At 37.8% G+C, this 15,965-nt stretch overlaps 1 protein-coding gene and 1 pseudogene across 1 annotated transcript; both read left to right on the forward strand.

The window, feature by feature from the left end:
* The first annotated feature begins 331 nt into the window (after positions 1-331).
* On the forward strand, positions 332-2,039 carry LOC113054649 (olfactory receptor 6N1-like). Its single transcript, XM_026220338.1, has one exon. The coding sequence runs from the start codon at positions 848-850 to the stop codon at positions 1,835-1,837; it is 990 nt and encodes a 329-aa protein (XP_026076123.1). The 5' UTR covers positions 332-847; the 3' UTR covers positions 1,838-2,039.
* Positions 1,880-11,743, forward strand: LOC113053939 (olfactory receptor 6N1-like; annotated as a pseudogene).
* Positions 11,744-15,965: the final 4,222 nt, after the last annotated feature.

A 15,965-nucleotide genomic window follows, 5' to 3' on the forward strand; every position in this document is an offset into this window, starting at 1 on the left:
GTTCTCCCCTCCACCTCTTGGGAAAAGTAAAATAATTAAATAAAAATCAATTCTTAGGTAAACCAATCGAATTGAAAATTTATAATGAATTGCGATAGTAAGGTAAATGTATTTTTTTCTCCCACCCCTATATATCACCAATAGAAATTCCCTAGGTAATTCCCTGGTAATTCCCTGCCTATGGCCTCCACGCCTATACTGCCCAACAAAGACAAAAGACCTCAACTCGCCTCTTGGGAAGCTCTTGCCTGAATTTTTTACCAGTATGATTATACTGAGTTCTTCACAACAGGTTTAAAAAATACAATATTAGCATTTTAATTTTCTTAAAATACTCTATTCTTTTTGACATTTAAACTGTGTGTTTAAGACCAACATGAAAAACCATTGCCAAAGAAAACATATTTGTATATTTTAATTGATTAATCACTGCAGCTGAAAAACTGTGACGCACTGTATGTGTCACGAAATTAACACAATAAAAGGCACAACATCACACATACACATTTGTTGAAATAGATGAGAGCAACATCTGAGAAGCTCTTGTATAAGAAATTCTAATATTTGTAAAGATCTAAAAATGCATTTCTAAGGAAGAATAAGACTGGAAAATGCTTTGCATATTATTCATGTTTAGAATTTAAAATGATCAAAACTCTTTTTATATTTCTGTTAAAACTATATTTCAACTTTTACAGTTTTCATCACCTGGCCGTAACAGACGCTGTCTGCATCCTTCTGCCATTTTCCTTCATAGGAGCTTTTTTTCTGTGTATATATGAGAACTTCATGGGTGTAATTGTTGTAATTTGATTTTATATTTGTATTTTGAAATAGTTGTGTCTGAATGTTAGGAAGTGAGTTAATGCAAATGGCAGCTGAAAATTACTCTGTGAACAATGTACAGAGCTTTATAATCACTGGATTTGATCACCTCCAGAATCAAAAGCTCCTCGGATTCCTCATCTTATTAACCTACATGCTCATACTGCTTGGGAATGGAATTAATCTGTGTGTCATCTCGATTAACCGACATTTACACAAACCAATGTACATATTAATCTGTAATCTAGCCATTGTTGACATAATATTCTCCTCTACCTGCAGCACAACCATGATCTCAGTGCTGCTGGCTGAGATTAAAACTGTTTCATATTACTCTTGTATCTCAAGGACATACTTTTATCATCTCGGTGGTATCACAGCATGCATGGCTTTGACATTGATGGCAATAGACCGACTTATTGCGATCAGGCTTCCGTTAAGGTACCACAGCATTGTAACAAATTCACGAACATTTCTGCTTATTTCACTGACTTGGCTCATTGGTTTTGCTATAATGGGTGTTGAGATATCAGTGGTAGATAGCGTCCCATACTGTCAGCCTGTCATCAGATATGTGTTCTGTGATTATCCTTCTATGATCAGAGCTGCTTGTGTTAATCCTGAACCCTATTTTTTCTTGCCTACAATGATCAATCTTTGGTTGCTGTGTGGGCAGTTTCCCTTTATTCTGTGTACCTATGCTGTCCTGGCTTACAGCGTTACTAGACTCTCCAACAACTCAAACAAAAAGCAAATGATCAGCACCTGCTCCAGTCATCTCATTGTCTTGTTTAGTTATTATGCACCAAAGCTGGTTTCTAATTTACTAACTCGAATAGGAGTCATGTTAAGCTTAACAGACAGAAACGCAATAATAATCATAGCCTCTCTTGTTCCTTCATTAATAAACCCCACTGTTTATTGCACCAGGACTAAAGAGATCAGGAAACGATTAGCTGATGTATTTTTGCACAAAAGAATTGTACCAAATCACTTAAAGGCTGTATCATAATAATATTATATGATAAAATTATATAATATGGTATTAAATATCATGGGTGATTCTGAAGATGTTGGTGATGCAAGGTGATTGACATTCATACTTTATGCTATGTTTACAGCAGTGGTGACTGGTGGAAAATGTTCTAGGTAGGGCTGTGATGTGTCACATCCATCAGTTTTAGCAAACATCCCAGTATGAAGTAATGCTAACAGTAACAGACAAATTTTAAGAAAAATATTGAGGTTTAAAACATTTTAAATAAAGATGTGTTTCAACAAGTTCATGGTTAAGTTTGATTCTCATTATTTTTTGCAAGTTCTAAGATAAACTGATACTCATATGTACAAAAATAACCATTGACCCTTGCTAACTCCTGTGTACAACATTCGCCAGACATGCTGACATATCAGACTTTATTAAGGCCTTACAGACAAGTCCTGACTCTATGGGCCCTATCTTGCACCCAGCGCAATTGACTTTGCACACCGACGCATGTGTCATTCCTATTTTGCACCTGCGCAAAGCGCGCTTTTCCCTCCACAGAAGCACGTCGCTAAACTAGTGAATGAACTTGCGCTCCCTGGGCGGTTCAGCGCAAAAAAGGAGGCGTGTTCCGGCGCAAACAATCCCTGGTGCTATTTTGCTGTTCCATTAAACAATTGCGCCACTGACCAGAAAAAACCTAGTCTAAAGTCAGTGGCGCGTTGCGCGTTGTTCATTATGCTATTTTAAGGGCGCATGCTTGACCATAATGTATAGCATGCACAACGCGCATACACTTTGCTCATGTAATCTACACAGATGTAACAGTTATTTTTGCAAATCATAAATTGTTACACTAAAAAAATATTAACACATGAGATGACGGAAATCATTGTGGTGTGCCACGAAGATGTGAAAAAATAGGCATAAATCTAGCTTACAAATTATTCAGGCTAATTGTAGTAATTAAGGATCAGACCTGTTTGAGGTCATATATGTATATAAGGACATCTGACAAATTGGTTTGTCCGTCAAGAACCAGGAAAAAAAAATCGATGAAACAATTGTGGCTATTTCCTCCCACGCCTGTTTAACCGACGCTATTTTGGGTGGGTTTCTCCCATCGCCATACAACACAACTTCTCTGTCTTTCACTGCTCTTACAAGAACATCAGTCTCCTCGGCTGTGAACCGCTCCTGGCGTGCGCCTGGTAAATACGCCATAATAGCAATCCATAATGGAACTTGCGCACCTGCTTTTAAAGGGAATGTTGGATGACGCTCTGATTGGTTTATTTCACGTTACGCCCAAACCACACCTATGAATAATGAAGCTACTTCAGACCAACCCATTTTAGATTTGCGCCGGGCGCAAGAGCCATTTATCCCGCCGGGAAAATAGCAACAGCGCCGAGACCCGCCCACAAACTTACTTGCGCTTCGCGCTTTGACACTTGCGTTTCAGATCGTTAAAATAGGGCCCTATAGGTGCGATAGAGAAATAGCCCAATTTGTACAATTTTTGTTGACACTGATTGGTTAAATTTTGACATATCTTGAATATGTTCATATCAGTTAGCTAAACTGCTACATAAACCTTCCTTTGGTGGGTGATTTCTTCTTCACCAATTGCACTGACACACATATAGGGAATGCGTCCAACAGCACCATTCCAAAACCAAGTGCAGAATGAAGACACAATGTGAACCAAGCCCCAAAGCAATCATACTGAGGGCCCCTGTTGACAGGGTAGGGGACGAAGGGTTGATGCGAAGACTCAATGCTGCAGACAATGGGCTTTTATTGATAAAATTAAACAAAAGAGCAACAAAAACTACCCCATATAGTTTTTTCACTTTTTCATACAAGATAAGACAACATGCAGCCAGGGAAAACCAAGCTGTGCGCTACACAGCACACAACAAAACAGGATATGAAAGCACGCAGCTGGTAACATGATCTGCGTGCAACAACAATACAGGACAACGTGGTCGAACACAAACCATGTGCTCCACAAAACACAACACACGTGGACAGAAGAGCACATGGCCAAGCAACAATTAGATATTTTAGTAATCTAAATTGCCAACAGTAAAAAAAATTCAACTCAAACAACTCAAACTTGATATTTACTCCTATTTTGAAGATAATGCCTTTGCAATGTCTGCAAAACGTGACAAGTCACACCAAGTCAAGAGGCAGTAACTTCCACATTATCAATTATTTGGTTGCTGATCACCATTTACAAAATCGTTATAATAACACCTGTATAAAATCTGGTGATCATTGGCTGTCTCATTTAGGCTATTATTGCATATAGATGCATCTTTTTTAAAAATCATTGAAAAGGTCTTTTATTTTTTGTAATTTAATTAAATCAAACTTTCTTGTACTCTAGATTCGTTGCACACAAACTGAAATATTTTAAGTTTTTAATTCTGGTGGTTACACCTTAGAAAATTAAAATTTCATTATCTCAAAAAAATTTAATATTCCATTATGAGCTTGATTAGTTTGATTAATTTTCAGTATAAATAGGCTACTGGGTACTAGTGATACGCGGGTCTGATTTTTTTCCAAGCCGCAGGTCCTGCTTTTCTGAAATTATTTGGCCTGCCCCGGCCCGCATCGCGCATAAAGTTACATTTCTTTACCCGCCCCAACCTGCGGGGACATCACGCAAATTACATTGCTAGACCTTCGTATTGTAAACTTATCAAAGACTTTATAAAATATGGGTTAGGGTTAGGGCATTATTATACTGACAAATGTCGAGAGTGCATTATTCTAGATTAAATCTAGATTAAAGACCCATCTCTTTAACCTGGTTTACACATAACATACCAATATGCTTCTAATATCCAAATCCGTAAAAGGATTTTTAGGCTGCATTAATTAGGTAAACCGGAACCGGGAACACTTCCCATAAAACCCGATGTACTTGCTACATCATTAGAAGAATGGCATCTACGCTAATATTAGTCTGTTTCTCTCTTATTCCGAGGTCACCGTAGCCACCAGATCCAGTCTGTATCCAGATCAGAGGGTCACTGCAGTCACCCGGATCCAATATGTATCCAGACCAGATCGTGGATCAGCACATAGAGAGGACCTCTACAGCCCTGAAAGACAGCGGAGACCAGTACAACTAGAGCCCCAGATACAGATCCCCTGTAAAGACCTTCCACTGGGACAAGACCAGATTAAAAACAGATGATTCTTCTGCACAATCTGACTTTGCTGCAGCCTGGAATTTAACTGCTGGTTTCATTTGGTCAGAGGAGAACTGGCCCCCCAACTGAGCCTGGCTTCTCCCAAGGTTTTTTTCTCCATTCTGTCACAGATGGAGTCTTGGTTCCTTGCCGCTGTCATCTCTGGTTTGCTTAGCTGGGTGTCACTTCATTTAAAGCGATATCATTGACTTGATTGCAAATGATTGCACAGACACCATTTAAACTGAACTGAGAGGACATCACTGAATTCAATGATGAACTGCCTTTAACTGTCATTTTGCATTATTGAGACACTGTTTTCCTAATGAATGTTATTCAGTTGCTTTGACGCAATGTATTTTGTTTAAGGCGCTATATAAATCAAGGTGACTTGACTTGACTTAATCACAGCTATCAATGTGAACACCGTCTATATGAATAAAGTGTGATTATTGACTTTAAGGTGCATTAGTATGATTACCATCTCTATAACTGGCCATCAGCACGTCAGCACGTGATAATTAACTATATGAGCAGAATTCGTTTTAAATGCTGTATTTCTAGCAATCTCAGGATGTACTGTAATTGGCATACTTAGTTAAATCTTAAATCTTACATTTTAATAAGTCCTCCTCCCTGTAGGCAGTCTCGTTGTTGTCTCTGATGTGGTCAATCACTGTGATGTCATCTGCAAACTTGATGATGGAGTTAGATCCATGCTTGCAGTCGTGGGTGTAGAGGGGATAGAGAAATGGGCTCAGCACAAAGTCCTGTGGTATGGCGGTGTTGATTGTTATGGTGGAGGAGCATAGACAGTAAAAGAAATGGACACAGCGACCCCATTGGAACACAATTGAGACAAGTGAAGCCCATTTTTAGCTATTTTTAGCACTTCCGTTTCTGATGCGCAGACTCAAACTAAGCTTGATGACGTCAGCAACCTGTCTGACAGATGTAAATCTTCAAGTAGCTGTGCGTGCAAACTGCCATCGTTAATCTTGCAGAGACGGCGAGCTTGAGCGGGGAGTTCTTTGTCGTGAGTGAGCAGGAGTAAGTATTCTGATTAATTATTTTGTGTAGTATTTTAAAATGTAACGCCAGTACGCCATATTAAGTTAATTGCCTGCGAGCTTCTCCTCCTGTCTGTACGGTAATTTCTTTACTGACAGAGAGTCGAGTGGTTATGACGCAATCGTTAGCCTATTTTTACAAAAACTGTTTCTACGGGGCCATAATGTAACATAGAAGGTAATGGAGCCCTTTATACATTGTCGTGTATCTTTAGAAATAAATAATGGAGTCTTTAAACGCCTCCGATGTAAAGTTATTCGCTGTCAAAGTGATGCCAAAATGAATGGGAGGTCAATGGGATGCTAACGCAAGTGAAGTTCTGCTACAAGATGGCGGCACGCGGCCGACTTCATCTTCCGGTCGACTTCCTTGCCGCCTGTGGTGGGGCAGGTGTGTCCTGACCTAACATGCTGAGGTCTGCTGGTCAGAAAGTGCATAATCAAGTTGCAGAGAGAGGTGTTAATTTCCCGGTCTCCAAGTTTTGTGGTCAGCTTGGTGGGAATGACAGTGTTAAATGCTGAGTTGAAGTCAACAAACAACATCCTTACATATAATGTTGTGATGACTTGATCTTGTTATAGACGGTTCTTTTTTTTTTAAAGTGAAAAAAAAAAGAATGTAAGAAAATAATAAGAATTTAATTCTACAATGTACAAAGCCTATTTTATGACCAAACGCTGTTACTCCAATGTTGTTCACAAGCAGGCACGTGCACAGGTAGGGCTCAACCTGTGCAGAGCACATGCCCTTTTTGCCCTTACACTTTGAAGTAGGGGTGCTCCGATCACGATCGGCCGATCGTTACTTTGAAGTGCCCTTTTTTTGGTGGTGTTTTTTTATTTATTTATTTTTTTTATCAATGCTATTGGTCACCCTTTACATCTGTCTGTCTGTTTTACAAATATTTAGCAAATGAAAGTTCTTAAAACGAGCTTTTGTAAATCTTATTCGATCCTCAAGCTGTCAGTAAGCTGATAACTCCGCCCCCTCAATATTCATTGAATCAACTGAAGTTCCACAGGGGGGACGTCGCGTGAGAGAGAGGGCTAGCATTTGCCATCTAGTCATAGCCAATATATAGCCAACACTTAAATAGCCTGTGCATACAGTAGCATTTCATCTTTTATAAAATGCGATTTTGGCCAAATGCATTTTACCACAGGAAAAACTGAGCGCTCCGTCTAGAAAAACTAGTTTGTAACCTGTAGATGAAAATGTAATGTGATCCCGGCAGCGGCAGGCGCCGTCGTGGTTTTAATGATGGACAAAAAAATTCACATTTGCACACATTCGCTGGTCAAAAACTATATATTGACAAGTAATACAACAACATATAATTTGTTTTTACCATCGGAAAATCATAACAGGAGCGCCCCCCGCTGTTTCGTACTGGAACTTACACAAAGCGACGAGTGATCCTCGTCACCTAGATAACATATATTTCTAAGAAATTCTTCTTTGATTTATGATTGCTGATAGACTTAATTTATTATTTAGGCTAATCATGTTATGGTATACTCTCTGCTCGTCCTCACATGTATAACATGTAGTAAAACATGGTTTTACTACAGTAATTTAGTAGTAACTAAATTTTTTTTACAGAAGATCACTGTGAAATCTTTATATTTTATCACGCAGAATGTAATTCATGATTCATTCCAAGGCTTCATTTATTTGATCCAAAATACAGCAAAAACAGTAATATTGTGTAATATTTTTACAATTTTAAATAACTGTTTTCTATATGAATATATTTTAAAATGTAATTTATTTTTGTGATCAAAGCTGAATTTTCAGCATCATTACTCCAGTTCAGTACTCTTCAGTGTCACGTGATCCTTCAGAAATGCTTTTCATTGCAACTGTACATTTCACACTATTTTTATTTATTTTTTCATTGCTGGCTTATTTTAGGGAAAGTGTAGTGAATAAGAGACCTTCAAGAGACCAACATCCCTGGTCCACCACAGTATCAAATTTTTGCCAAGTAGGCGGATACATGTTGGATATGTTATAGTAACGGTATGGCTATAGTCTCTTATAATCTGGAATTGAGTTGGACATAATTACTTAAATTATATTTCAAAAAAGTTTGTCAAAAATACTTGACTCATTGCTCACCTTCCCCTCTTCTCAATGTCATTCATAATCATGTTAACCAAATAATACAAATTAGCTTATAAAACCAAACACAATAGCTAAAAAAGATAATATATATAATTGATATAAAAAAAGGGAGGGGGGTGCCCTTTTCAGTTTCAGCACATGCCCCTCAAAAGGTCTGTGCACGGCCCTGTTCACAAGTCATATTACATGTTATATCCAAATGCTTAATAAGTGGTTTAGTTGTGTAAGTATTTATTTTGTATTTTGTATGGGTCTTTATTGATAGATAAATAACTTACGGTAAAGGTTAAAGGTTACAGGCAGCTTGGTTTGATTGTGTTTGTGTGTCATTGTGAACATTAATCGATAATGTCACTTATTTACATCGCTCATTATTGATAATACTCCCAGGTTAGGTTTCGCATCTGTACAATCTTCAGAATCTGTAAGTCTCCAGAGAGCAAATTAACATAGCAAATGTGTTGACACTCTTCAGGCAAAAAAAAGAATAAAAAATGGTCACATTGTTTGTAGCACTATGTTCCATGAAAACTCTTGACATCAGATCTCTAATGTCTTCCTCAGTGAGCACACCTTCTCTCAGAAGACATAATAATCAAGCTGTATTAAAAATAAAATAAAATGATGGATAAATTATGTAAGAATATAAACTACTATTTCCACAAATCTAATCAGCCATTTAGGGCTCAAATGCATCAGCTTTTGCTTATGATTTAACGATTTGCCAGGTTGTGGTCTTTAATGTTCCACTTATTTGTGATGTTAAAATAAACTAACTTGCGGTCTGCTTAAATTTCTGAATGATAAATAATTTGTAATACTGAAAATAAATAATTCGCTCCTGCTCAAGCAATTGCTTCACTATCTTAGTAAAATAGCAATGATGCTTCCGCCCCATTAATATACACAGGGGCCCTCTTAATGATTGAGCCGATAATGTTCCCTGTAGTGTTTGAGATCCCATTACACAATTGTTTTAATAGAATCAGTAACTGATGTCACTTTTGGGACTGAGGGCCAGCAGACATTATTTTATGCTCAATTCACGAGTTCACACTTATATATAATAAACTGAGTAAAGGGTTATGCATATTTGGCGTGCTGTCCAGGGAAAGGGCTCTGAGCTCGGTACTTACTCCTTCACCTATGGGTGAAAGTCATGGACACTACGTCTACGTTTTTATACAGTCTATGGTATCATCTCAGTGAGGTTTTGGAGATGGACAGTTAGGCAAATGTAATGCTTTCAGACATTTCAGTGTGGATGACAACTCTGGAAAAAAATGCCTTGTTGGCTTCATGGTTAAAAAAATTGCAAAATTGCAACATAATTACGTCATAACATCGTTTAACAAACTTTAGCCACGAAACCTGCATTTAGTATCTTCACCTGAAAAGTTATTCATTTATAACACACGGTCTGCACCGCTAGTGGAGGTAGCCTCAAACTGCGCTGTGACTGGAAAAGCCATGGTGAAAGGCTGAGCCATGGCAGGAAGCAAGTGAGGCTTTGCTGCGGTGAGATCTGGGGTGCGGCCCAGGCTCGCTGAATGTCTGCTGTGATCCAGCGCTCGAGGAGGGCCGGGTCTTAAGCGGGACAATCGTGGTGTCAAGCGGGGCAAGCTCGGGGCTTTGCACGGTCTATTGGCCACAGCGTGTGGCTGGTCGAGAAGAGTAGCTGTCACGATAATGCTTGGTGCTTGGCGGCCGTGTTTGGCAGAGAATGAGTGATCATGGGGCCGGCAAATTGCGGAAGATCTTTAAAAATCCCCGGTATAGATCTCTTAATTGGACGGAAAATTGGGTCTGTGATAAGGTGGCAAATAGAGCAAACCGAATGCTGAAAGATTAGAATAACGAAGGTAGGATTGCTTTGATTATTGGATGTGATAAATGATGATGAATTGGCCATGTAAATTATCTGCGCATGCTCCTCCCAAAACTTGTTTATGAAACATCACTAACATTAAGAAGATTCATGCTTCAGATACAAAGGCAGAAACAATCTAACCTCTAACTAGACTTAACTTCTGATGCATAATGATTTTAACCATTCAGGATGGGGTGTTACATCCAAACCACAAACATTGTTATCAATCTACATCAGAGAATACTATGTACACTGGTTAATGTAAACATCTTTTAATCAAGATGATACTCAGATTGATGTCCTTTACAAACATCGTCTGCATCCTGCTGCGTTTTTCCTTCATAGGAGCTTTTTTTCTGTGCATAAATAAGTACATCAAGGATATAATAAATTTTGACTAATCATGTGTATATATTGTATTTTGCTTGTGTCTGTTTTAGCAGTTGACTGAAAATGGCAAATGAAACTGTGAACAATTTAGCTTTATAATCACTGGATTTGATCACCTGCGGAATCAAAAGCTCCTCAGATCATTCCTCATCTTATTAACCTACATGCTCAAATTGGGTCATAAAGACACATAAGACATGTTGGTCAACATCTTTTCTTGGTCAACATCTTTTGATGATCCTGGATCAACATTATTGTCCAAAAATATAGACTAAGCCCAATTCCTACCCCTAAAACTAATCTTACTGGTAATTTATTCCTAAAATCAGTGGGAAATGATAGCTGATATACAAGGGTGTAGAAGCTCCTAACCCTGATTTTAAGCCTAAAACAGATATTTCGTGAAAAGTTATCTCAATTCTGATTGGTTGATTGGAATGTTGTACCAGGATCAATAAGGATGTTGATCCAGAAACATGTTGTACTTGGTGAAATGCTCACTGCTCATATTGCTTGGGAACGGGATTAATCTGTGTATCATCTCAACTAATGGGCATTTACACAAACCAATGTATATATTAATCTGTTATCTATCTGTTGTTGACAATGTTCTCCTCTACCTGCAGCATAACCATGATCTCAGCTGCTGGCTGATATTAAAACCATTTCATACTACTCTTGTATCTCAAGGATGTTCTTCTATCATCTTGGTGATTTCACAGTATGCATGGCTCTGACATTAATGGCAATATACCTGCTTATTGCGATCAGGCTTCCATTGACATACTACAGCATTGCAACAAATTCAAGAACATTTCTGTTCATTTTTCTGACTTGGCTCATTGCTATCGCTTTAATGGGTGTTTTGACATCTGTGGTAGACAACGTCCCATACTGTCAGCCTGTTCTATGATCAGAGCTGCTTGTGTTAATCCTGAAACCTATTTTTTCTTGCCTGCAATGATTAATCAGTGGTGGTTCTGTGGGCAGTTCCCCTTTATTAAGTGCACACATACTGTCCTGGCCTATAGTGCGACTAAAATGATCAACACTTGTTTGAGTCACCTCATTGTATTATTTAGTTATTATGCACCAAAAATGGTCTCCAGATTGTTTACTCAAATAGGAGTTGTGCTGACTTTAACAGAGAGAAATGCATTTTTAAGTGTTGCTTCTCTTATACCTCCCTTAATAAACCCCACATTTTACTGCACCAGAACTAAAGAGATCAGAAAATTATTAGCAGAAGCATGTTGCACATAAACGTTGCACCAATTAATTTAAAGGTTTTATCATAACAGTTTATTGTGTCAATTTAGCTGATTTTAATGATGTTGTTGTTGCATTTATTAGTTGCATTTATTAATGTAATTTGTGACACTCTTGCTCATGTAAGAAATTAAACTAATGCATGGATGTTCTTTTATTGTGTTGTGTAATGGACAGTATTTATTAATGATGCTAATGTACAACAGACTTTCTAGAGCTCTCTGTACCTTCCACAGAAAAAAAACTGCCAGGCCAATGATAATTATAAGAATTAATTCCCCTATGAAGGAAATTAACAAGGTTTTTAATTCTCGATATTGAAATGTGTTGTTTCTTTGTTTTTGAGAAGACGTTTCACTTGATTATACACTAGGGAAGAAAAGATGATTGCTGTATTAATAAACAATAAATTAACTATTTTCCTTCAGTCATTTCCCAACAGAGACATTAATGACAATCTATTATTCACTTAGATCATCAGTGCATTATACCCTTGGCACCACTGTGACCCTGAGCATACAATGTCACCCAAAGGGGATTTAAAGACTCCTTTTAACAATATAATAGTGATAAAACTTATCTCTATCTATCTATATCTATCATTTAGTGCGGTCTCCATATGAGAAACCATTTGAAAACTCATTTCTAACAAAAAGGTAGCAATGTTGTGACCTAGTTTGGCCTAGAAACCTTGTTTAAAAAGTTAATATCATGTAGGACCAAAAGCTATCACTAAAACATAAGCAAGAAGGGATGTTTTTGAGAATATTTCTAAATTCCTGATTAGGTTTATGAAAACTGCAGCTTATAGTCTAACATTATTTACACTGTCTACATGTTATTTTCTTACTTGACAGACATTGAGGTTTGCGTTTTGACAGAAGGGGTGCTTACGGAGAAACTCATTAAAGGTTTGATGTCATGGGTTTTCTCGTAACAATGCACAAAAATCCCTGTCACTGTTGTTTGTCTGAAGAGTGTCAACATACTTGCTACATGCCCTTAATTTGCTCTCTGGAGACACTAGACACCCTGAACATTGTACAGATGGGAAACTAAACCTGAGAGAATTACCACTGAGTGATGTAGTAAATAAGTGACAACACCCATTTATGTAGATGATGACACTCAAGAAAAACAAAAGTCAAAACATAATAATGGCCTGAGTCTGGAATTAAAATGTAATTTAACACTGAAGTAGATTTATGGTAAAAAGAATAGGACGAATATGGTACAGAGAATGGAACTTTTTGGTTGAAAATAAAATGGTTTTGCACCACCCAGAGGGCATTTCACAGGAAAACTGCAGTCACAAAAAAAAACATATACATAGTAACATGTTATACATGTTTTTAAAATGCAATCAGACTTGTTATACAATATAAGTATTTTCAAATTAAAAAGTAGATTTACATTTTACAGTGACAAGCTCTAAAAACTATAAACTAGATAAATAACTATAGACATTGCTTAAATATAGGTACATGTATAACAATTAATTAACTTCTGGCTTTTAATTTTCTACTTAATAAACATTATTATTATAACTATCATTATTGTTATAATTATTAAGAAATAAATAAATAAGACTCTATTTTTTTATATGTATGTCTTTGCCACAGGTCATGCATACCTTTATTCACAGTGGAAATTGCAGGTGCAATTTTTTTACTTAAAGGGGGGGGGGGTGAAATGCTCGTTTTCACTCAATATCCTGTTAATCTTGAGTACCTATAATGTAGTACTACATCCTTCATAACTCCAAAAAGTCTTTAGTTTTATTATATTCATAAGAGAAAGATAGTCTGTACCGATTTTTCCCGGAAAAACACGAGCCGCTGGAGGCGTGACGTGTGGGCGGAGCTAAAGAATCACGAGCGCCAGTAGGCTTTTGTGTTGAGAGCATGTGGAAACTGTGACATTACCGTGAGGGAAAAACCATCATCCAAAACAAACCATGGCTAACAGTCAGATTCAGCCGTTTATTTATGATCCAGAATCAGATCCCGAGGCTGAAACTGAACGAGAGCAGCAGCACCAACGACTCGCTCCGAGCGGGGCTCGAACCCGGGTCTCCGGCATGGGAGGGGACGCACTAACAAGGAGGCAGAGATATTTGAAGCAGTTTTACTCACCGCCTGCGGTTCCAACACACGATCGTGACCCTTTTTCGTTGGGATTGCATCATCCTTAAGAAATAAACGATACGTCGTCAAACTGGACCTTGTTTGTAAAACAAGCATCTTCGAAATGCAGGGAACAAACAAAAACACTTGCACAACTCCGTTGATGCTCTGTAAAAATAAACTCCATCCACTGGTCCCTTAATGCTGTTTTTTTTGGTAATCTGTGCAGGGTTGTCTTGCCCTGGCAACCAAAAACACACTTCTTTTGTGACTTCTCTCGATCTGATCAATCGCTCTGATCAGTGAAATGTCTGTGCTGCTCAGCCTCGCCCTACGGGAGCGCGCGCTATTCCGGCAAAAGTGCTCTCAGGACACATATAAGGAAATTCCGCTCCATCTAACGTCACACAGAGCCATACTCGAAAAAAACTTTCTGAAACTTGTGACAAACCGGAAGTAATATTTTGGGAACAAAAATACTCCTTCAAACGTACAACTTAATTTTTTAAACTTTGTCCATGTTTAGCATGGGAATCCAACTCTTTAACAGTGTAAAAAACTCAGTATGAATGAAATAGCATTTCACCCCCCTTTAAGACAGTTTAATACTAAAGTATCAGTCTCACAAATGAATTAAAATTAAAAATGGGCCTCATGTATGTAGCATATAGCAGAGCAAAACAATAAGAACTGATGCTGTAGAAATAACATCAATTTGATGCGTGACTCGTTAGAATATAGTTTTTAAAGGATATAGGACGTTAAAGGATTTTTATGCTGCATTAATTAGGTAAACCGGAACCGGAAACACTTCACATAACACCGTACTTTCTACATCATTAGAAGAATGGCATCTACGCTAATATTTGTCTGTTTCTCTCTTGTTCCGAGGTCACCGTGGCCACCAGATCCAGTCTGTATCCAGATCAGAGGGTCACTGCAGTCGCCCGGATCCAGTACGTATCCAGCAGATGGTGGATCAGCACTTAGAAAGGACCGCTACTTCCCAGAAAGACAGCGAAGACCAGGACAACTAGAGCCCCAGATACAGATCCCCTGTAAAGACCTTGTCTCAGAGGACCACCGGGACAAGACCACAGGAAACAGATGATTCTTCTGCACAATCTGACTTTGTTGCAGCCTGGAATTGAACTACTGGTTTCATCTGGTCAGAGGAGAACTGGCCCCCCAACTGAGCCTGGTTTCTCCCAAGGTTTTTTTCTCCATTCTGTCAAGGTTTTTTTCTCCATTCTGTCACCGATGGAGTTTCGGTTCCTTGCCGCTGTCATTTCTGGCTTGCTTAGTTGGGGTCACTTCATCTACAGCGATATCATTGACTTGATTGCAAATAAATGCACAGACACTATTTAACTGAACAGAGATGACATAACTGAATTCAATGATGAACTGCCTTAATTATCATTTTGCATTATTGAGACACTGTTTTCCAAATGAATGTTGTTCAGTGCTTTGACGCAATGTATTTTGTTTAAAGCACTATATAAATAAAGGTGATTGATTGATTAATATAGGAGTGTTAATAAACAGGACATAAATATTTTTTCTGTTTTCCCAACAGAGTCAGTAATATATTATTCAATTATATCATGTATTAGAGGCTTGGCACCACTAAGCATCTGAGGCTGAAGGAGGATTATGATTCAATAATAAACTACGTATATGAGTTTAGCTTAACAGAACACGCACTGGTAAATAGGGTAAATATTGTAAACCATCCTAGTAGATTGATAATAGTACATTAAGATAATTGTTAATTTAGTTTTTTTTTATGTTTTTTTTAAATATGCAAATCGGGTATTGTCTTATTAAATATGCAGTCATTATACATTCATTTCCAGAAATCTGCGCAAGATAAAGCCAGGTTCCTGGTTGACATTTTGGTTGACATTTTGTATATTTTTTCATCACTCCATGAATCAGAAAATGTTTTCAAGATATATTTTTGGAATAAAATTATATGAATTAGGTGAATGATATATGAAAAAATCCCTCTCTAAAAACCTTCAGAATATAACCTGCATGTATAAAACTGTGAAGTCTGGCATATGTAAGTGTTGCTGAAGTGGAGA

Source organism: Carassius auratus, chromosome 35 (assembly GCF_003368295.1).
Source record: "Carassius auratus strain Wakin chromosome 35, ASM336829v1, whole genome shotgun sequence".
Taxonomy (NCBI): Eukaryota; Metazoa; Chordata; class Actinopteri; order Cypriniformes; family Cyprinidae; genus Carassius; species Carassius auratus.

Coding starts and splice junctions, on each gene's coding strand:
- LOC113054649 (XM_026220338.1), top strand. CDS start 848: ATGTTAGGAAGTGAGTTAATGCAAATGGCAGCTGAAAATTACTCTGTG.